Source organism: Python bivittatus, unplaced genomic scaffold (genome assembly GCF_059951505.1).
Source record: "Python bivittatus isolate LINGU-HERP-01145 unplaced genomic scaffold, Pbiv_v1 ctg000570_np1212, whole genome shotgun sequence".
In the NCBI taxonomy this organism is placed as follows: domain Eukaryota; kingdom Metazoa; phylum Chordata; class Lepidosauria; order Squamata; family Pythonidae; genus Python; species Python bivittatus.
The window spans coordinates 23,395,917-23,417,313 of record NW_028277097.1 but is presented as its reverse complement, the minus strand read 5'-3'; the positions used below and the strand labels follow the sequence as shown (position 1 = coordinate 23,417,313).

General features: G+C 47.2%; 1 protein-coding gene across 5 annotated transcripts in view; it reads right to left on the bottom strand.

Moving 5' to 3' along the window:
• Window positions 1-21,397, bottom strand: part of DNAI1 (dynein axonemal intermediate chain 1) — a 142,288-nt gene that overhangs the window by 21,686 nt on the left and 99,205 nt on the right. For 4 of the 5 annotated variants that reach the window (XM_088152802.1, XM_088152803.1, XM_088152804.1 and 1 more), the window contains one exon: window positions 13,584-13,769. In XM_088152802.1, coding sequence (XP_088008928.1) covers window positions 13,584-13,769 — 186 coding nt within the window. Of the gene's footprint in view, window positions 1-13,582; window positions 13,770-21,397 lie in introns of those variants that run through there. The other variant, XR_015798269.1, reaches the window with a different exon arrangement.

The window sequence follows — 21,397 nt, the reverse complement described above, 5'->3', positions numbered from 1 at the left end:
ATTCAAAGCAGCATGCGTATAAAGCCACAGAAGAGTGGTTCTTGGACGCTCGCCTACTCAGGGGCATCTGCCGGGTGTGTGTGTGTGTGTGTGTGTGTGTGTGTCAAAAGAGTCAAGTTGATGGCTATGACTGTACCAGTGAAGCCCCCGCTGCTTTGATGGTGCACTTGCAGCCACCATCTTGACTTTTCTGACCCCACTCCTGCCCCCCTTGGATGCCCTGGCTTGCCTTACAGCCAGATGCCTTTATGAAGCTCCAGGCAACACAGTTTTGCAAAGATCCAGGCAAAGCATTACGGGCGCCAGGAAGGGCAAGGAATGACATCAGGGGCTGGGAAGCTGAGCTAAGGCTGGGGGCAGAGGCACGTGGCGGCACTTTTCACGTGCCTGGAAAGCGGGACGTTAACTTTCCACCTGGGGAGAAAACGGCCCAAACGTACCCTCTGTTATCCCGGAACGAAGGGCACAGAGCCACAGGCTGAAGTTACCCGAAGGCAGCAGGGGTTCAAGTGAAGATGATGCTACGGGGGAAGGACAGAGCTCCCCATGTGGGGGGGGGGCAAGGGGGGGCAAGCCCTGGCCAGAGAAAGCAGGTGGGATTCCTGCACTGTGCAGGGGCTGGGCTGGATGGACTCAGCGGGTCTCTGGGTGGGCGAGGGTGAGAAGAACGCTGAGCGCCGCGGTGGCACTGGGCTGAAGAGACCGGCTCGCCCAGGGGCTGAGCGGAGCAGCGATTTCCATGTCCGGTTTTGGAGCACCCGAAATTCAGAACAAACCATGACAGATGAACAAGCCAGCAAGAAACCGACTGAAATCTGGGATGATTCAAGGATCCGCCAACCATTCATCCTCAAGCTCACGTAACAAGCTCTGGAATGCAAATTTGCCATTTGCTAAACTCAGCTAATTACACTTACCCAGTTATTGTAGTCAAAGTAAAAAAATAAATCACAAATCACAAAAAGGCTTTTTTAAAAAATGGCTAAAACTCAGCTTTCTAGCAGCAATGGGGGAAGAGAGAATGCGAGGGGCCTTTCAGACAAGGAAGAGAGCCCAGAAAACAGGTAAGAAATGGATCAGGAGGCTCTGCTCAGGGTCACTCATGCCCTAGTCACCTCCCAATTGGACTACTGTAATCCGCTCTACATGGGGCTGCCCTTGAAGAGAATCCAGAAGCTTCAACTGGTGCAGAATGCAGTGGCGCGGGCAGTTATGTGTGCTCCTAGTAGAACACACATTACGCCTCTGCTCCACAAGCTGCATTGGCTGCCAGGCTGCTTCTGAGTCCAATTCAAGGTGCTGGTTTTGACCCTTAAAGCCCTTCATGGCATGGGGCTGGGGTACCTGAGGGACTGGCTCTCCCTGATCACTTCTGTCTGCCCCATCAGATCTGGCAGGAGAGGCATGCTGCAGATCCCGTCAGTCAAGGAGCTACAGGTAGTCCTCCTTTAGTGACTGCCTCGTTTAGCGACTGTTCGCAGTTACGGCCATGATGAAAAAGTAACTTTGCAACCAATCCTCACATTTACGACCTTCGTAGGTCTATAAAGCAAAGGAAAGTTGAAGTGAGATCATAAGGACAGTCATGGTTTCACTTAGCAGCTGCTCTGCTTAATGACCAAGTTGCCAGTCCAATTGTAGTTGCTAAACAAGGACGACCTGTACACTTGGTGGGTCCCAGGAGGTGGGTCTTCTCTGCCACGGTGCCTGTCTTATGGAACATTCTCCCCCCCCCACAACCCGAAGTGAGGTCAGCCCCATCCCTCCTCATTTTCTGGAAGTCCCTCAAGACCTGGCTTTGTCATCTGGCCTGGGGATTTCAGGGGACCGGTGAAATCTCTTGTGTGTTTTATGCTTTAATTTTTAATTTGACTGCTTTTGACATGTTTATTGTTTTTATATATTTTGCTCTACACTGCCCAGAGTCACTCCTTGTGAGATGGGCGGCCATATAAATTTGATTGATAAATAATAGTCAAATAAAGAAGTTAAAGGCTTCTAAACCGGATCAGCTAAGGCTGAATTTAGGGATGAGCCAAAGGCTGGGCCTGCCTCAGTGGGTGTCCCTGTAGCCTGCTTGGCAGGTCGTGAAGATGGGGCCCTGGGCAGGTAAAGAGATGAGCCCACGTGAGGAAGCCCGCTATCTGCCTGGGCTTCCATAAACGCGCACTTTCCTCTGGGCGGGAGGAGGCTGCTCTCTGAGCGGAGCTGCCCTGGCCCTCCACAGCTTGCTTGCATGGTTGAATCAGGGCACTTGAAACCAGCAGTACCCACCGGGCAGACCCTCAAGGTGCCGGTTGCCACCTTCAAGGCCCTGCATGGCGCTGGACCTGATTATCTGCGGGACTGACCTCCCCTTATCGGTTGCTCCCCCATCAGATCAAAGAAAGCCCCTCCAGGCCCTTCCCACCCTGGGGGTCTAGGGCGCTCCGCTTCATCTAGCCCAGGGCGAGGCGCCTGCTCTGCTGTAGAGGGAAGGGTGACCAGCACGCAGCTGTTGTGTTTTCTGGGTTTTACACTTTGATATTTTTCTGCCTATTTGGGCTTATATTTTCTTTTCTTTTTCTTGAGGAGTGTGATTTTCTCTTATGATGAAATTGCTAGCCTCCTAGAGGCTTTGGGATCAGGTGGCATAGAAGTGAAGTAAGTAAACAAACAAGCAGAAATTTTCTGCTGGTTTAATAAAGGTATTACCACCATGTAAACCCTGAGATTTCATCTTTTTTCCTCCTGGCAATGCTTGTATTTTTATTGTACCACAGAAGTTAGTCTCCCACCTTCCCATCTGTGCAAACTGTCAATAGGATACAAAGAGCAACATGAAATGTTAGGGAGTATATCCAGGATTGCAATTTCCATTCATATTGGCTGGCCAGAACCTAGCCAGAACCTGTGCAGAGTGTGTATGAGTGAGTGTGTGTGTGAGAGAGAGAAAAATCACTAAGCTCGCATTTCTGTCCCAGTGCTGTCTGCCCGATTAAGAACAGACCCGCACGTTATGCCAACCCTTCTCTGGTGCTATACGTAGATTACTGCTTTGGTTAAAAGATCAATTATTTCAAATTATTTGCCTGTTCCCTTTGAGCTCTGTTCAATGTGCTCTCTTTTACAACTTCTCTTATACCTGGTTACTCAAATGAATGGAGATTTGTAATTTTGTCTTAAGAAATAAACTATCTTGGAGTGCGGGGAGGCTCTGAGTCCTGAGAAAGCTGGGCAGGAAAACAAGAGCCTTACATTTCCCGACGGCAGCGCCCCACCCAGTGCAAAACACCACGGCATTCACAGAGGGGGCTCTGCCGTTGCCTGCTTGGTCAGTGGGCCTTGTTTGGAAAGCCAGGGAGTTTCTGGAATGCCCTCCTGGCATGGCAGCGAAGAGCAGGCAGGAAGAGCAGCTGAACATTGGCACGGGAGCGAGGCAGAAGCCAAGCTTTAACGTCTTGACCGAGGCAACGTAAATGGCAGTTCGTGTTCTGGAGTCTGCACTTCTGAGGCAGAATCTCTTTGGACTATTTTTTTTTTTTTTACTGCTTATCGATTAATTGAATGGGGGTGATTTTGTTTTAACTGTTTTCCAATTCTAATTTTTACCATGGATGCTTTAATTTTGTCTATATCGTGTAAACCACTAAGAATTTATTCTGATTGCGGTAAGATATAAATGTAATAAATCGACAGAATAATTCAATAATGTAGTTGATATTTTAAATTTGGTTTGAGATACAAGTCTCTGTGTAGAGGCCTATTTGCTCAGAAAAGAGAGGTATAAATATTTAAAAACTTAAATAAAGTTAGGTTTTAAATTTGTAAATGGAAACCTCCCTGCCCACAAGGTCTGTTGCTTTGAAAGAAATCTTAGCTAAGCCCAAAAGAAAGCATTAATACTCATTAATACTCCTTGAGGTTGATTCGGCATTGGATAGCGATCAAGTGACCGTGGGGGTGCTGCAATGGCAGAAACTTTGAAGACCAGTCGTACGTCCATTTTTTCAGTGCTGCTGTAACTTTGAACGGTCGCTGAATGAATGGACGTAAGCCGAGGACTACCTGTACAAAAAAACACAAAACAAAGAAACAAAATGGGGAAGAAACAAACCCAGATGGAACAAGGGAGAGAAAGAAAGGGGCGTCAATCGTCCTCAGCAAAGGCCTGGGCGAAGAGCCATGTTTTCAGGGCTCTTCGAAATGCCAGCAGGGCGGGGGCTCTTTGAATCTCAGGGGGAACCTCATTCCAGAGGGCAGGCGCTGCGAGAGAGAAGGCATGCTTCCGGGGTCCTGAAAGAAGGCACTGTTGGATCGATGGAACCCGGAGCGTCCCAATCCTGCCAGATACTGGATCGGCTGGGCAGATACTATGGGAATCCAGAAGGAATTCTCTTCCCCACTTCATTGCTACATCAGCAACATTCATGCATAAGGACAAGCTGGGCAACAGAAGCCGAAACAAGGCTTTGAAAGGAGATTGATGACAGGCAGCACTTTGGCAGAGAAACTGAAGTGTCTCTGCTTCCGGAGGTGAGCACGGATGTTTTGTTGGCGTCCCCAGTGCCGAGGGTGTGACTCAAGCCAGACAGATGCTTAAAGCGATGCAGTCTGCCCACCTGTTTACTGCAGAGATGAAAGAGGCTGCCTTCGGCCCCCCAACCCAAAAGCAAGAGGGTCAAGCCCCTCCTTCTAAGCCGAGGCCTGGGAATCTTGCAGGTTCAGCCAAAGATGGCCACTAGCCAGATCCAGCTGCAACATTTAAACTGGACAACCGGAAGCAGTGTATGTTCTAAGCATCAGTCTTTTTAAAGTCTTTTTGCACCACTAACTTGATCAGATCAGACTCCTAACTGCCTCTTAAGTGCACAAGAGATTGCCCACTGGTAAATGCCTAATTGTGCATGAAATGTTTACTAGAGGGCCTTTACAGCATTGGTGGCCTCCTCAAAATACAGCTGCAAACATTACCAGCCTCACCAGATCCAGTGAAAATTAATGGGGACCCCGGTGAGCACTGCTGAGCTGAAGGGGTGGCCTGAACCCCACGGGGCAAAGCAAGACTTGTGCTTTGCTCCCCATTCTGCCATTATTAGGTACCAACCAGGAATCGGACACCTAAGTTTGAAGACTCCAGAACAAAGCAGCCCCACTCAGCCTTTCGTATCTCTCCATTTGGGCTTACTCCCTGCAATGGGAGGCACGTTGGAGCAAAGAGTCCCACGGCAAGGATAGGATAAGTTGGGAGAGGCAGCCTTCGCTGCGCTGCTTGGTCGGCCCCGGGAAGACAGTTCTGGCCAGCCAGCGTCAGCCATCCTAAGGCAGCCTTGCAGACAGGCAAGCAGAGGACAGGCTCTTGATGTCATCCAGCCACCCACCAGCCCTTTGCTACACGACGGTCATTAACACAGCCGGCTGCTTACGGCTGAGTTTGCTTCTCACTGTCTCTCTGGGGCGGGAGCAAATCTCTGACCAAAGAATGAGGCTCCTAGTGGGTACTTCTCCTGAAACATCAAAGTGGGGGCGGGCGTGTGTGCATGTACCCCTTCCTGTCCTTGATCTCCTTCATCCCTTTGGTCTGGACCCAGAACAAAACAATTTTTTGGCAGAGCAACAACATGCTTTCCCACTTTCTGGGTTAGAAAAGAAATAATGAAATGGCTTTTAATGTTTTGCCAGCCATAGATTCAGAATTTTTTTCATAGGGAACATTTTTCTTCTCAGAGATTTGCAGAAATTACGTCTTTTGCTTCACGTTATTCCCTCTTCGGATCAGCCCAGATTATATTCCCACATTAAAGAGCAACTCTGCAGGCTGACCCAGAGGAAAACAGGTTCACCCAATTAGTTCCAAATAATATAGCTAATTATCTTTTTGTATTATCTGTATCTTCCCCTCAAGGAAGTCTGCAAATATTTAAGCAGATGTGAGGCCCAACCCATTTTGTGGCTTCTGGTAGCCTCTTTCTGGTTGCCAATTTAGATATGAATACGTGAAGCCGTTTGGGCTCCTACCAGCAACAACCAGAAAGCAGAAGCATGGGCTGCATTTGCGCAGCACACGCAACCAGGTCAAAGCATGGGGTGTGCATCTCAGATTCATGACCCGTGGGCTGCCTGAGACCTTCCATTCATTTTCGGCTCGGGCAATGTCCAGCAAGGCCAGGGCACTGAGGGCCACATAGGTGTGTGTTGGCCTCGTGTCCAGAGCAGCAGCTCGACCCAGTGGGTCTCCTGCCAACAAAGGGGTCTGGGCAGCTGCAGCTTGAGCAGGGTCACCCTCTGGGACCCCGGCCTTTTTGTGTCACTGTTTTTGAAGCTTGGCCAGGGAAGGTGGACAGTGGGGCTGCCCAAGGAAAGAAAGAGGCAGCTGAGGAGGGCTCTCGGCTGGACGAGGTGAGAGAGTCAGCAAGGTCTCCCTACCAGGCAGGGAAAGAAGGAAGAGGAGGAGGAGGAGGAAAACTGGCGAACAGAAAGTCCGCTCAGCAGGGAGACGGAAGAAAAAGAAAAGTAGGCCTTGGCCAGCTCTAAGCAGGACAGCATCCTGGATTCAATCATCGTAGATGGGATCTTGAAAAAGTTTTATGCATATGTCAATCCAATGAAAACAAATCTTGGTGTTCTGGTGCATGAAAATAGGTGCCAGCTAAGGAACTGAAGTGAAAGGCCTCTCTTCTGCACGTAGCTCTGTTTCACAGGAAAGGTGTTTTTCTTTCATTAATGTTCATGTCAAGGCATACAGCAGTCCTCTTCATTTTTGTACTGGTGTGTGAAAAGCCTCAGGGTTGCATCCGTGGGCTAATGAACTAGTCCTTATGCAGCCCTTGTGACAATTTCAGATTCAAACTCCTGAGTTGGCAGCTGCCTCTGCTCAAAATACTAAGCTGGGTTAGTTTTAACTTAGTTTTTCTGTGGGCTAGTGTGTTATGCAAACCTGTCCCATTTGGTGAGTTCAGGACTCAAGGCACTGCACAACCCCACCCCAACTGGGTTAATTTAGTAACCAAGTTAAGTGTATGGTCTTCAAAGACATCACCTGGATGTGCAAATGTGGTGTTTGGAGAGCTCTCTGAAAAGACTTTGGCCGGAGGGAACCTGGCACAGGAGGGAGCTGCACTCACACGATGTGTTGGACAAGATGTGCCAGCCTGCTTAACATTGGTAAGCCAAGCTAAACCCAAAACAAGCCACAGACTGTCAGCAGAGAAAACTCGCAACACCCCAGGGCTTCCCTAGGAACAAGCCAGCCCTTGACTTTACTACACTGTTGAGGGGAGGTGGCAGGGCTGTACAAGAGTCTCCCTGCCCCACTTCAAGTCAAGCTGGGTCACCCCACAACCTCCCAGTCTAAATATGGCCCAGGGACTCTCCAGCTCAACAGCCCCCCTGAGCTTGAGGCTGGGCCAAGCAGCAGGGCAACCTGCTGAGAAACAGCTCCAGGCTCTGAACCAAAGGCTGGGAATGACCAGGAACCCCCAGGAGAAACCCTCTGTCGCGCGCTCCCCTTGTGGACTGGTCTCTCTGCAGGAGGCTGACAGGCTCTTCAATCTGGCTCTTCAGGCGAAGCTTCCCTGGTTAGGTTCATCCCAGAGATTTCCAAAATAACCCAGTTTTTAATCAAAAAATGGTCTGAGGGCATTTCATAGCTGCTTATTATATTTATAGCTTTTTGATTGAAGTTAGATGATGCCATGAGTCACACGAGATCCTTCTGCGGTTATATGTGGGATATAAATCTCTCCAAGAAGAAGATGGCAAATTACTCAGAGAGCTGTTGGCAAAATAGAGTAAGAACTGCAACGCGTTGTTCAAATGATTGCATTCGGGCATTAATCCAGCAAATGACTGTGAACGATGCTCGTTGATCCCTCGTCAGGTAGAGTTAGAATTATCCTGTTTTACTCCAAGAGGGACATTTCAGGATAATTCACAGTAAGCTCCACTCTCTTCCTTGAGACTCTGCAGCCCAGATAGATTGGCTCGGTGGGCCCAGTGCCCTGAAGGTTACTCATTCCTGTCTGCAGCTTCTCCAGATGCTGGTCCTGATGCTGGTCACACATTTAAGGATTCATCACTGGCTGTCATGGTTAAAGGTGTCTTCTGCAATGGGATCTGTTCAAGCACCAAATTCTCTGCCTGTTTGCTGAGTGCACCTGGGATGGCAGCTGGCAGTGAAACAGCTGCTCAGAACCAGGGTGGCCACATCCGGCAACAGTCTGGCCAGTTTCAAAGAGGACAACCCGAGGAAAGGTTTTTCACTGCCTTATGGGCAGCACATCAATACCTGTCCAAGGAAAGTGGAAAGGAGCAAGGGGTAAGACCCTTCAGAAGGAATGCCTGCATGTTTCCAATCCATCCTGCTTTTGAGAGAAAGCGAAAGAGGCCTGACCTCTGAGAAGACAGACAGACAGGCTGCTAACAAAATCCCTGGGTCACTTTGGAAATGAAAATGTGAAAGGAAACATTGACCAGGGTTGCTCAATGTGCCATCAAAGCAGGTGCAAAGTCAAGAGAGCTTACAAATGAAGGGAACATGGCAATTTAAAGGGTCATCCTCTGTCTGTTTACTTGCAAGTCAGACTCAAGATATTCAGTGCAACAGATGGCAACCCAGATTGGGCATAAACATCACACAGGCAGCACCATCCTTGCCCAGCAGGTTACTGGACAAGGCTTGTAGAGAATGTCAGCCGCTGAGTTGGCTGGATAAAGACTTTTTCCCCAGCATTGATAGAGTTCCATCAACTCCACCGTAATTTTAATTCCTTTATGCATTTTAATATGTATGTATTTATTTTTTAAAACAATCCCAAAGCTAGATTGTTTTAAAAGCTCATTCCATCCTGGTTGCCTTCACTAATTCTTCTACTGCAAAAATCTCTTTTACTGTAGACAAGCGAAAGAAATGAGCCCATATGTCCTGCATGGCTGGACAGCTCTCTGGTTCTCTCAATGCAATGCTCTTCAATGGCTTTCCAGAGTGGTTCCCGAATGCTCATCCAGATGGTTCCCATCTGAGGGCAAGGAGGACTGTTTTAGCACCCTCAGTGCCCAAATGCATGGGGTGCTTCGGCTGCAATTAGAGCATATGAGATGGACAAGGATGAAAGTAGCTCCAAGCCAAGCGCTGCATGAGGAATTCAAAAGAATCCTGGCCAAGGAGGAAACACCTTCTTTGGAGTTGTGCTCCCAACTGTCGGCAACAGGTAGAGGCACCTCAATTAGTCCAGCAGGGGTTCCACGCACATTTTGACCAGGAGGTATCAAACGGCACAGGCAGGAAGATGGGGCATTTGGACCAACCTCAGTCAAGGGCAAAGGAGGAAGTCAAGAAGAAGACAACGACTCAACAAAACATGCTCCTAATTCCTGGTATCTGAATTTGGGGTGGAGAGGAGCATGAGCAACCTCAGAGGATCAGGTGAAGGTAAAGAGGCTGGATCCATCTGGGGCCACTGGCAAGGCCCCCAGGATCAGAATCCATAGATCTCTAGTGAGAATGAAGACTCACAGGGGTAGCCCAGCATCGGGAAGGGGAAACACTCCAACCCTTTTACCACCCTGTACCATGTTAATGACACCAGGGAGTTTCGGCAGCTCATTTTTATTACAGGAGAATCAGATTTTGCACTCTGCAAAATGGAAACATGTTTAAATTTGGTGTTTGCCTGCAACACACAGTGTGGTTGGTTGGTTGATTGACTGATTTCTTAATAATCAAACTTATATCCTGCTGCAAACGCAGGTGGCTCACAAATGAAGAATATAGAATAAAATATTTTAAAAATGACATGAAACAAATAAAAGTCCAAACCCAGAGGGTAACATCAGGCCCCAAAAGCCCTGAGGAAAAGTTCCACCTTTGGCTTTTTCCAGAAGGCAGGTAATGTCAGAAACAGACAAATCTCTGATGGGAAGTCATTGCAGAGGGCTGGCCCCATCACCAAAAAACAGTGCTTCCAGGTTCCCCCCACCAACCTCCTGAAAGTGGAGGCCAACCAGCTGCTTCTCCTGGCAGGATCAAAGCGGTTGGGGAGAGGCTGTTGTGCAGGTAACCAGGTGTCAAGCCACAAAGAGATTTGTAGGTTAATACTCATACTTTAAATTGCACCTAGAAGCAAATAGGAAGCCAAAGCAGGGCCTGCAAAGCAGGTGTCCTATGTGCCTAGTGGTCAACTCCCATGAGCACCTGAGCCACTGCATTTTGCACCATCTGCTTCTGGGTGACCTTTAAAGGCAGCCCCATGTGGAACATGTTGCAGGAGTCTAATCAGGTAGTTCAGGTGGTGTTGATGGTATGAGCTCCTGTGGTCAGGTTCTCTTGCCCTAAGTAAGGCTACCACTGGTGTGCCAGCTGAAGCTGGGCAAAGGTCCCCTGATCACAGCCACCACCCATCACCTGCTGACCTAACAGGAACCATGGGTCCAGGAGGACCCCCAGGTCATGGGCCTGCTCTTTCAGGGGCAGTGCAGCACCATCCAAAGACAAAACAGGGGATGTAGAGGAACCTCAGTGTATAAACAGTGCTTCTGTCTTTCTAGGGCTTAGGTTAAGCCTGCTGTCTTCCATCCAGATCTGCCCAGCCTCCAGGCACCAGGACAGGACTTCAACAGCATCTCCAGACTGGGGTCACAATGGACAGTTGGGTATCATCAGCATACTGATGATCAACTTACCCTCCCCACCCCCCACCCCAAATCTCTCTGAAATAATTCAGTTTTAATATCTTGCAGAAGCCAGTAGTGCAAGTTTCAAATTCCTGGGGAGAAATTCCAAAATGTAGGTACACCAAACAGAAGAGGAGCACCTACACTCCTCCACACCCCTCACCTCACTAAAGTGGTAAAATACAAGCAGGTTCTCCCAGACATCCAAGCTGGATGGGTCAAAACCAGTTGGAGAAGAAAGTCTGGCAAATACTCTGATGCCAAGCCACACAGGGCTTTGAAGTCAAAAGCAGCACCTTGAATTGCATTCAGAGGCTACTAAGGAGCCAGTGCAGGGTATGGAGCATAGGTGTCATATGCTTATTTTGGCAAATGCCTGCCAACAGCTGGGCTGCTGCAATCTGGTTTAACTGAAGATTCTGAATGGTCTTCAAGGCAACCTCGTGCAAAGTGCACTGCAGTAACCCCGAGTCATGAAGATGACCACATGAGTTTCCATTGCAATGTCTTCCCACTCCAGGTACAGTTGCAACTAGAACTACAGCCAGCGCTGAGCAAATCCCCCACTGGCCACTTCCTTCACATGCCCATCTAGCGGTAGCCATGAGTTCAGGAAGACCCCTGAGCCATGGATCTGCCCCTTCAGGGACAAGGCCATCCCATCAGGAGACAACATTGGAGACACTGCAAAACCTCCATGAACAAACAGCAGTTCCGTCTTGCTTGGGTTCAACGTTGGCCTGTTTTGTCCCATGCAGACCCTCACAGCTTCCAGCCCTTGGGGCAGGTCTTTGGCTGCATCTCCTGCATGGCCCAGAATAGCAATGTACAGCTGGGCATTAATTAATTAATTAATTAATTCGTTCATTTTGCATGCTTCCAAACCAAAAACACTCAGTGTCAGTTTACAGGAATCTAATAAAACGTACAGCCAATAAAATGTTCATGGTAAGACCCACGTGATAGACAAGACAGAACAGCAGCAGAAGTAATAATGGAGAAAAATACATGACACATCCTAAACACAAGACAACAATGGAATGCCACAGCTAAACTGAAATGAAAAAGAGGCATTATCTCTGCAGCAGAGTCCCTGAGCACAGAGAGGGTGCCTTTAATTGCCGCTTTGTAGATGTGGAGCGCTATTAAACTCTGCGTAAGCAAAAGGCCACAACATGGGGGAAAGCAGAGTCATCCATTTGAGAAAGCAGTGACATAGGGAAGTCTGTGCCACTGATAATTGCAGGCTGCCTCACAGTCATTAAAGGATCACTCAGACAACATCCATGCACACGCCTCTCCGTGAGACCGAAAATCACCAGGAGTCCTTTCTCTGCAGAAAACCCCAATTTCCAGAGCAAACACCTTGTCAAGGCTACCAAGTTAAGCAAATCCAAAAAGAAGTGGCTGTGTAACATGGCGAGAGGGCAAAACTTTGCTCCCACTTCTCTAGACTACCCTCCCTCCGACTGCTAGCCCCCCCCACCCCGCCATCCTGTGCTTGAGCTTTGAATCACCCTTCCGAACAATGTAGGAGAGATTGCTTTTGTTCTTCTCCATAGAAGCCACAAAGAAATCAGAGTGAATATCTATAAAAAGCCTAGGAACTATTAATACCTGCACACAGGAGAGACACAATAATTCATAGCCATGCTGTCCTTCATTTGTCACGACATGTAAATGCCAAGAGATTGGCCTCAGTATAATGTGGCTGGAGGAGAGGAGGTGGACCCGAGACTCTGCAGACCACCTTCCTCATCCCCAAGAGTGCCACAGATCTAGGGTCACTTCCTCTTGTATTAAACATGTGTTCCTGCCCTTCTGCCCCAAATTAATCCCCCCTTTCATATAACACCACTTCTGGGATTTCTTGAGGCATTTATCTGGCCAATTTGGAAAGACGTTGGAATGGCAAGATTTGATTGGATGGATGACTGAGAATAAAGCACAACCACACACCAGCACCCTTGGCATGACAACCTTTATTTATTGCTTTCGAATGTGGTTCTGAAACATGATCTGGAAAGGCCTGCTGGAGCAGCACTGGAATCCCGAGAGCTGTGCATCTCCAAAGATGCCCAGCAGCTCTCATTCCAAGCAAAGAGTGTTAAGAACACACACTAAGCTAGACAAGCAAATGTTTCCAGGTTGTTGTTTACAGAACCAATGCCTCATTTACGCTATAATGCATTATTTATTGCAAACTGCTTTTCAGTCTCTGGAAGGAAAAAAATAAGGTCAATAATATTCTAAGGATATACATCATGTCTGTTGTTTTGCATTCCAGTACTTTGAATAATCCTACCTTGTTTTCAGACCTGATATGTGTGTTTTTTTTTCCTTTCCACTTAAAACAACATTGCAATGCTAATTTCTCCAATTGGGATCTCTACATATCTGGGCCATTGTGTCTTTAATAAGAAGCTTTCTTCTTCCATCTTTGGCCCCTACCTGCTGCTTGTCCAAAGCAGCACATTACTGGTGATGAATTTCTCTTAAGTAGTTTATGTTTCCTATATGGAAGTTTAACTACTAATTTTCTCTGTTAATTTGCAATTTCAGTATCTCAAAAAAGGAAAGAGTGAGCCAAAGGGAGGCATACAGTACTGTATCCAGAAAGTAAAAATACAGACAGCCACTAGATGGCAGGAAAGAGACCATTCAGCATCTCTCTGTTGTCATCTAATGGTTATCCCAGAATTTCACGCCCAGCTTGGCTGTGTTCAAAGTCCTCGTGCTGGCAGGCCAAAGTAAGATCAGTAAGTTTAAAAAGATCAAGGTGCAAATAAGCAGCTGTGCAGGCCAGCATCAAAAGTGCACTGTGCACTATTTTACACCACCCACAAATTGCCACCTCAGCAAAGGTAATTAGGAAATTGTCCCAGGTCCAGGATACTTGGGCAGGGGTGACCCCCCCTTAGGAAGTCACTTACCTTGGGCATCTTGCGGAGATTGGGAGAGAGTTTCAGGCAGGTGACATGGCCACGGTCATCACCAACGATGATGATGGGGTAGATGGCATTGAACTGGACGTGGGTGATTTTGTTTCGCTTCTTGGCTACCACTGGCTGGTGGCAAATAGGTTCATATTTGTTGACACTTAAGTCAAAGATGTAGGTCTGGTGAGAAAACAAGGAAGCAGGTAAGAAAGGGTTAAAGGTAAGGAAAGGAGAGACGGGAAGAGAGCTGGACTCAGCTCATTCTCTCTCGCATACACAAACACAATACATTCCCATTGAAGAGTCTCCAGTAGATTCCCCATGAATATTTTCTTGAACGTCAGTACGAAAGGAGCCCCCCGCCCCACTTCCATTCCTGTTTCAGGCAGGAAGAAGAAACGCCCTTTGCAAGTCCCCAAGGATCACCTGGCCTCCTTTTTGATGGCTGACAAGGAAGGAGGGGGATCACTTCACCAACCTTCCTTATGAGTACTCCACTGCAGCTGCCAACCTTCTCTTTTCTATCAAGATTAACACCAGTGTGACAAGTTAAAAAGTGAGCAATTCATCCCCCTCCTCCCCCCCACAAAAGCCTATGCTGTTAAAGGGATTAAAACAGTTTCACCAGCTCATTTCTACAGTCAAGCACAGGATCAAGACAGTAATACCAGACAGGACCTATCCTATTCTTTGTCAGCTGATTGATTTTTAATCACAGTCCTCAACATACAAACTTCCTCCGCTCTGCTTAACTCGCCTTCTTAAAAGGCTTTAGCACTACACGAAGCCATGGAATGAGTATTCTTGGCAACATGGAAAATTCAGCGTCAATTTTGTCAGATATTGCCCTCTTCCCAAGGGATTCTAAAAATCAGAGTTTGTGGTAAGGTGAGGTTTAGGGTCATCCAAGCCTAGATATCTCTGCATCTCAACAAACTACGTGACTTAGGAATCTTTGTGAAATTGGAAGGAGAAAGGCATACAACTCATCAGAGCCAGAAGAGGTCTTGAATGGAGACCAGGCTTCCAAGACTACTAAGGTCAAGCCCAGGCACAGGAATCTCAGACTGCCGCTTGGTTTGGCTTGACCAACATAAGGGACGATGCCCCAAGAGGTGGGGCGGAACGCTTGTCCTTCCAGAATCTCTAAAAAGCCCCACTTGCTGCAATCAAGACCTTTGAAGGAAGGCTGAGGTCCTGTCTTGTCCAGGCCTCGGGGTAGGGTTGATGGAACCCCTTCTTAGATGTGCTTCATGCACATTGTGTTTGTTTTGGTATAAGTTGTCTGGCTTTTCCATTTTGCTTATTTCCTTTACTGTATTTGCATCTTGGGGATATGCATACACACATGTATATGTACGTGTGTGTGTGTGTGTGTTGTTTGGAGTCAGGTGCTGCCAAAATCAAATTTAAAAAAAATGAAACAAATTGTCAGAACAATTCCTGATAAAATCAGCGCAAAATTACTGGCTACCCAGAGATCCACTCAAGTACTGAACTGCAGAGAATACAGTATGTTTTCCTAGAACAAGAATAATTCTGAATGGTTAGGATAATCACATTGCCTTCCCACTGAAACAGAACTTCTGTTGCGTGTACATCTGGTTCAAGCCACGATGTCACAAACATCATGACATCACATGCAAATGAAGTAAATTATAGAATTTGCATCATGCAAATTACCCATCAAGATCAATTCTAAGGAGACTAGACTTTCACCTGGATCCATCTGGGCTCCCTCTGCATACCACCAGTGGTACCCATCTCACCAGTTAAGAGCCACTGCTGGAGCCTTGTGAGGCCCATTATTATTTTGTGGCACCCCCATACTGTCTTCCAACCAACCCACTGAAATCTGTGGACCAAAGGACAACCACGGGCCGTAGCTTCCCCACTATTAAAATTATATGGAATATTCCCTTCAAAACCGTTAAAAACTAGGAAAGAAAGCCACAGAAAACTACAACCCCAGGGGTGACGCAGGAGGAAAACACTGCTGCAGACCTGGCCAGTGAATGGTTGACCAGCCATCTGCTAACTTGCCAGTCCAGCAAAGGCAACCTGTGATCGCTAAGCTGTAGCACATTCCGTGCCCAAGCTTGCCATTGCCACTGCTGGCCGGGACTGATGTTCTGGAACGCCTGCAGCTATTCTTTCCCTGCTCTAGCCAAAACATGGGGGTGCCTCTCACCAGGATTAGCCCACTCCCTGTGTGGCAACTTCATTTCATAAAAGCCACCTGCTGCCCTCCTCCCCAGGTGTGCATCTGTTTCCCCAGCAAGACAGAATCTCCTTGCTACTGTCAGGCCCTTCCTTTCTTTCCACCCAAACAAGGATAAGATGCAGTTGCAGTTGGACCATGACTGGAATAAGTATCAGGCTAGACTGGAGAGAGCACGTTCTTAATTAAAGTGGGGTTGAGGGGGAGGGGGGCAGGGGAACCTGGAAGCATCCTGATGAAGTGCTTTAACTCTCCTGTCTCAGATCATCAGGGTAAGCGAGTGGCGCTAAGGGCCGGATTCAGGCAATGCCTGTCCTATGCAGCAGCAGCAGCGCACACGCTGCCTGGGTGCTGCTATTCTGGGCCTTGATGATACAATCAAGGGGTGCTGTTAAAGTAATTTATGGGGGGTGGCAAAGGGGAGGGAGAAGATTGTTATGCTAATAGGTTTCGCAGTGCAGGAAGGAGGCTGGAAAAAGGAATCTGGCCAAGGATTAAAGGAGCTCAGGTGTTACTCAACACGCCTTCAGCAGCACTCTTAAGCGGACATGTATTAAACTCTATGAATGGATGCAAAGGCTTTCCTAACATATTTGATGAAAGATTACTCTCCTACTCATCCCCAAAGTTCTCCCTGAAATGCTGCCAAAATCAGGACTGCTAAAAATTATTCTTGTCCTGACTGCAGGAGGGTGCACCTTCTTTCCATCTGGAGCCCCACTTATTCTCTGGGCCGGGGCATCCGTGGGAAGAGCGGAGCCAAAAGAATAAAGATGGTAGTCTCATCCAGATGATCAAAGCCCTGCCCCTTTTAAAAATGCCACAACACACATTAAAAGAGGCTGGGGCTTCGACCACTTGTTCACAACCACCACCATTGCCTTTTTATTGCCCCTGGAAATGCCACTGCCCGTGCCCTGCCTGGGGCTGCAGGAGGCATAGCCAGTGGTGATACTGTGGCATCACCAGAGCAGCAGGGCCTGAAATGTTTTGCTCTTTCCCCTTTCGGGGTGATTTGGTCGGTTTGAAGGGGCAAAATAGGTGCTTCATGTTTCAGCCTTTTGCCATAAACCCCTCAAAACACCCAGAAAAGGCGCTGAAAAACTCAGTGTAAGAAGGGCAAATGCACCAATTGCAGTTTCATTCCATTTATTCTGCAAATCTGTCAAATTTGGCTTGTCAAATTTGAGTTTTTAGTTGTGGGTCATATTTATAGCCCACTTGCTCCTGTCAAAACTAAGTCCATACTAAACTACATGCTATGGAAGAGAATCAAGCCCATGCTTTTGTTGACACGTCTTAGCAAAGGTCTTTTCTTTTCTCTTTTAATGACAGAGAAGGTTGCTAGTGGGGACGGCAACAGGTAGGTTTCCCAATTTGGTAAAATCCCAAACAGAGTTCAAACATTCAGTGCAGCATCAGTGCTAGAGCAATGAAGATTTATTCAGCTAAGCTACAAACATTCCTTCATTATCTTGCTTTCTTCTTTATTAATACACAGCCCAGTTCCTACCATCTGTAACTGACCTTGTTCAGCCTCACATAGCCCCTGTCCATTCTTCCTTTCAGAAGCTTCTTGTGAGATAACAAAAGCAGACCCATATTTAACTGCTTTCTAGTACAAAGAAGGGCAAGATGGCTTCACTTGGACACAGAACCGGCTCTGCTCCGGTTCATTCCTAAGTCACGTCCGCAGAACATACGTAAATGCACCCATCGCTATATTCCCTTTTGGGGAAGTAACCTTATGAAAAGTGCCAAAAAAGAGTAAGAAATAGGAAAACAAAGAACAAAGCCTGAGATAAGAAAAGGAAAAGGACACAGAGCTAAAACGAGTTTATACCAATGCCATTCACTATCCTCCATAATGCCTTTCTATCCCCGCACACCAACCTTACTTCTACTCTGTCCAAACCCCACTCTGCACAGTATTTCAACCTCTCTCTTTTTCAGGATCTCAACAACTCCACCCAGCCACCTTCTCCACCTTCTCCTTCTTCTCAACACATGGACTACTTTCATGTGTCTGTTATGCGATTCCCTCTTCATTCATCACCCCCTTTGCTATTCAGCCCACCTTCCTTTGGCACCCATTCATTCTTGACCTTTTCTCGCTTGACCCCACCTGCTCCTTCAGTACCCCCTTCCCACTGCATTCAGCTTGCTGTCGTGTTCCTCCTGACATACCCGACCCTTATTTCCATATAACAAAGTGGGAAGAAGCTCACTCTTATATTCTGGCACCTTTGCTTGTTTCGTTCCTCGCAGATAGCATCCGCTGCCTTTCTAAGAGCATTTCCATGCCTTAACGCTTTTCCACTCATTGCCTCATCTTTGATAAACCTTCTACCAAAGTATGCAAATTCATCTCCTAGTTTTTCATCACTGATGTACCGCTTGCAACTGTTCACGGCATTTTCCTTCACAAACACAACAACCTTGATCTTTGATACAGTAATTTTCAGATGCACATTCCTCCTTGCAACATGCAGTCTGCTTAAAATTCATTGCAAATCATTTGGGTTCTCAGCCGACAACACAGCTTTATCGAGACACAGAACTACACAGCCCAAGCCCACGCATCTCTTCCATTATCACAAGCATTCCTTATCCATTTATCCATTAAACGAGGAAGGGGATGTCACCCAACCTTGTCTCGTTCCCTGTTGAATCTTGGATTTACTAAGTGTTCCATTTATTCTCACCCGTTTTACTTCCATCAAATAATGCTCCCATCACATTCAGCAAACGACCCTGAATTTGGTATTTGTGCATTCCGCTACCATATACTTTCTCTAAACCAATGCATGTAGAATCTGCTTCCTTTCTCACGTTGATACATTTCTCAGTGACCTGAGCAAAGTTTGGCCTGTGCTCTCCCTGGGACCGACATAAAGCCACAGTGCACAGTACATGGTCTTGGTTTGAACCCTATCAGTCAGATTTCTGCCAAAAACACTTTCCCAGGCCCACTTAAGAAACAGATACCCCTGCACATTTTTTATTCACTTGTGCTATCTTTCCTTGACCTTGTATGTGTGTGCGCACCACAACAGATCTTCAGGTCAGTCTTGACTTCTAGCGACTACGTGGACAAGTCCCTGTGGTTTTCTGGGCAGCATTTTTGGAAGTGGTTGGCCCTTGCCTTCTTCCTAGGGCTGTGTGATGGAATGGGTTGGTGAAGGACACGCTCGGGGAGATAAGCATTTGCTTAGCCCCTAGAAAGAGTGTGGGAAGGTGAAGAGGATGAGACTGGCACCACCCTGAGGAATTTGCAGTGTTTGCTTGCTGGCTTGGGAATTTTGGGTTGAGTCTGGCAAGATTGATGTCAGGTTCAGCCCAAGGAACTCCATGAGACAGTACAGATTTAGTTCAGTAGCCTTTATTAGCTTTCACCTTCAAGACAGAATCTTGCCAGACTGAATCCAAAATTCCCAAGCCAGCAAGTAAACACTGCAAATTCCTCAGGGTGGTGCCAGTCTCATGCTCTTCACCTTCCCACGGTCTTTCTGGGGGCTAAGCAAATGCTTATCTCCCCGAGCATGGCCTTCACCAACCCATTCCATCACAGGCTGAGAGAGAGAGTGACTGGCCCAAGGTCACCCTAAGGCAGGGCTAGAACTTTAGTTTCCCCACTCTTAGTCCAGCACCTTAACCACTAGACCAAACTGGCTCTCTTCCTTGGCCTAACAATTTTCTACTTATCAGGACAGATGCAGCCTTCATACATTAAGCAAGTTGTACAGCACCTTCATAAGCACACCCATATTTTAACACTTCTCAAGTGACACCATCACCATTTTCAGGCTGACCGTTTTGCAACCTTCTCGCTGCATTTATATCTTCATCATCACCTTTTTTCTTGGATATTAAGATTTATAGTATTTGTGTATGTATTTTAAACTGGCAAAGTGCATTACAACATTCAGAAACGTGCCATTTTTGAATGGCAACTGAGCTTGGGGTCTGAGTAAAGTTCTCTGGATTCAAGTACAAACTTTCTCCCCCATCCAGCACATCTCCAAAGGAGTCCAAGTGGGGCTTTGCTTGTTTGCAGGCCACTCTTCTAAAGCTGCCCATAAGTGCCATTTGTTTGGGATGCGCTCTCTGCTCTTTCTAAAAAAAGGACAGCTACCCGCAAACCAAAACTAGCGATGGAGCCTCTTAAAATCATACAGAAGGTCAAAGATAATCAAGTTACTGAATTTCTCAGCCAGAAGAGGTGCTTTCCCTGAGCTCTGAAAGGAAAAAAGTTTTTGTTTGTTTGTTTTTTATAAGGTAGACCATGGAAAAGAATGGTCTGTCATACTGCTGCTTGCAAAACCCAGAGAAACCTGTGAAATACAATACAAAAAAGTCATTATCAGTACTCTGAAAGTGAACTATGTACTAGGCCAGGCTGATCTGCTTGGCCCCAAAAGGGCACCTTGTAAGGTTCTCTCTCTCAGAGTATTTATTTAACAAACTTGAAGGGGACTTTCCCTTCCCCTCTACTTGACAGCTTTGTTACATCATAAATGAGTTCCAGATAATCAGCTTTCCCGTACAGCATGATTCCAATGTATAGCCCACTTGATATTGTGCTGAGCTGTTCAGATTATTTCTGATCATTCTGGAGGTGACATTATGAAAAATGGGTCATGTTGACATGCCACAAAGGATCTGCCCATCATTGGTTGCCATTTGGACCAACAGCTGAGCCTAGGTTGCTACGTCCGAAGCTTTTTCCATGCCAAACACCGAACTCCTTCCCTGCCCATACATCAAGTTATGTCTCAACTGTTTCAGGGCTCACTGTGCCCTGAATCCTGCCCTGGGGCATTCTCTGAAGCAGCACGCAGATACAGGGAGGCAACCGTCCCTCCAGGATCTGCTCTTGCAGGCGAGGCCTCAAGGCATTCCCACCCACCACGGCAGCAAAATAAGGCTTCCCATTTGCAGGAGACCACTATCAAATACATCTGGGGATGGTACCATGGGATCTCTGAGAGAGGAATTATCTCTGTTGGGAGGACCCCCCAGATAAATCTTAACACATTGCTACTGGTTGCCATCAGATGCAGCATGTCCACCAATTCAGAGAGTTTGAGGGAGGATCAGACTATCCACAGCTATTAATCTGGTGGCTGATTACTAGCCCTGAATCACAGGCAGGATGTTTTACAACCAGTTGCTGGGGAATGCTAGTTGAAGAACACTACCAGCCTCTTGGGCAGGCTGTGACTTTTCTAGAAGGGCCTTGTTGTCATGCCGAATGCTGACCAAGGCTCTTTTCATGCTTTGTGAGGAAAGGACCCACGGCCCATTTATTTCAGCCTTATGCTAAGGTATTAGGCTTAGGGACAGTGGCATAATCATGGGGAAAGGTGGATGGAACAGGGAAGTGTTCAGGAATGGAGTTCCATGAGTACAAACATGGAAGGGAGGAAGACAGAGAAAGTTTGATCCCATCTATGGTCCGCTTTGGGTCTTATTTTAGAACATCTATGAGCCATGTACTTTTGCCGGGACCAAGAACTGCACCTCTTGGAAGGGGCCACGCAGCTCCTTCCAGGTCCATTATCTCTGGAGGGCTCCTGGTTACACT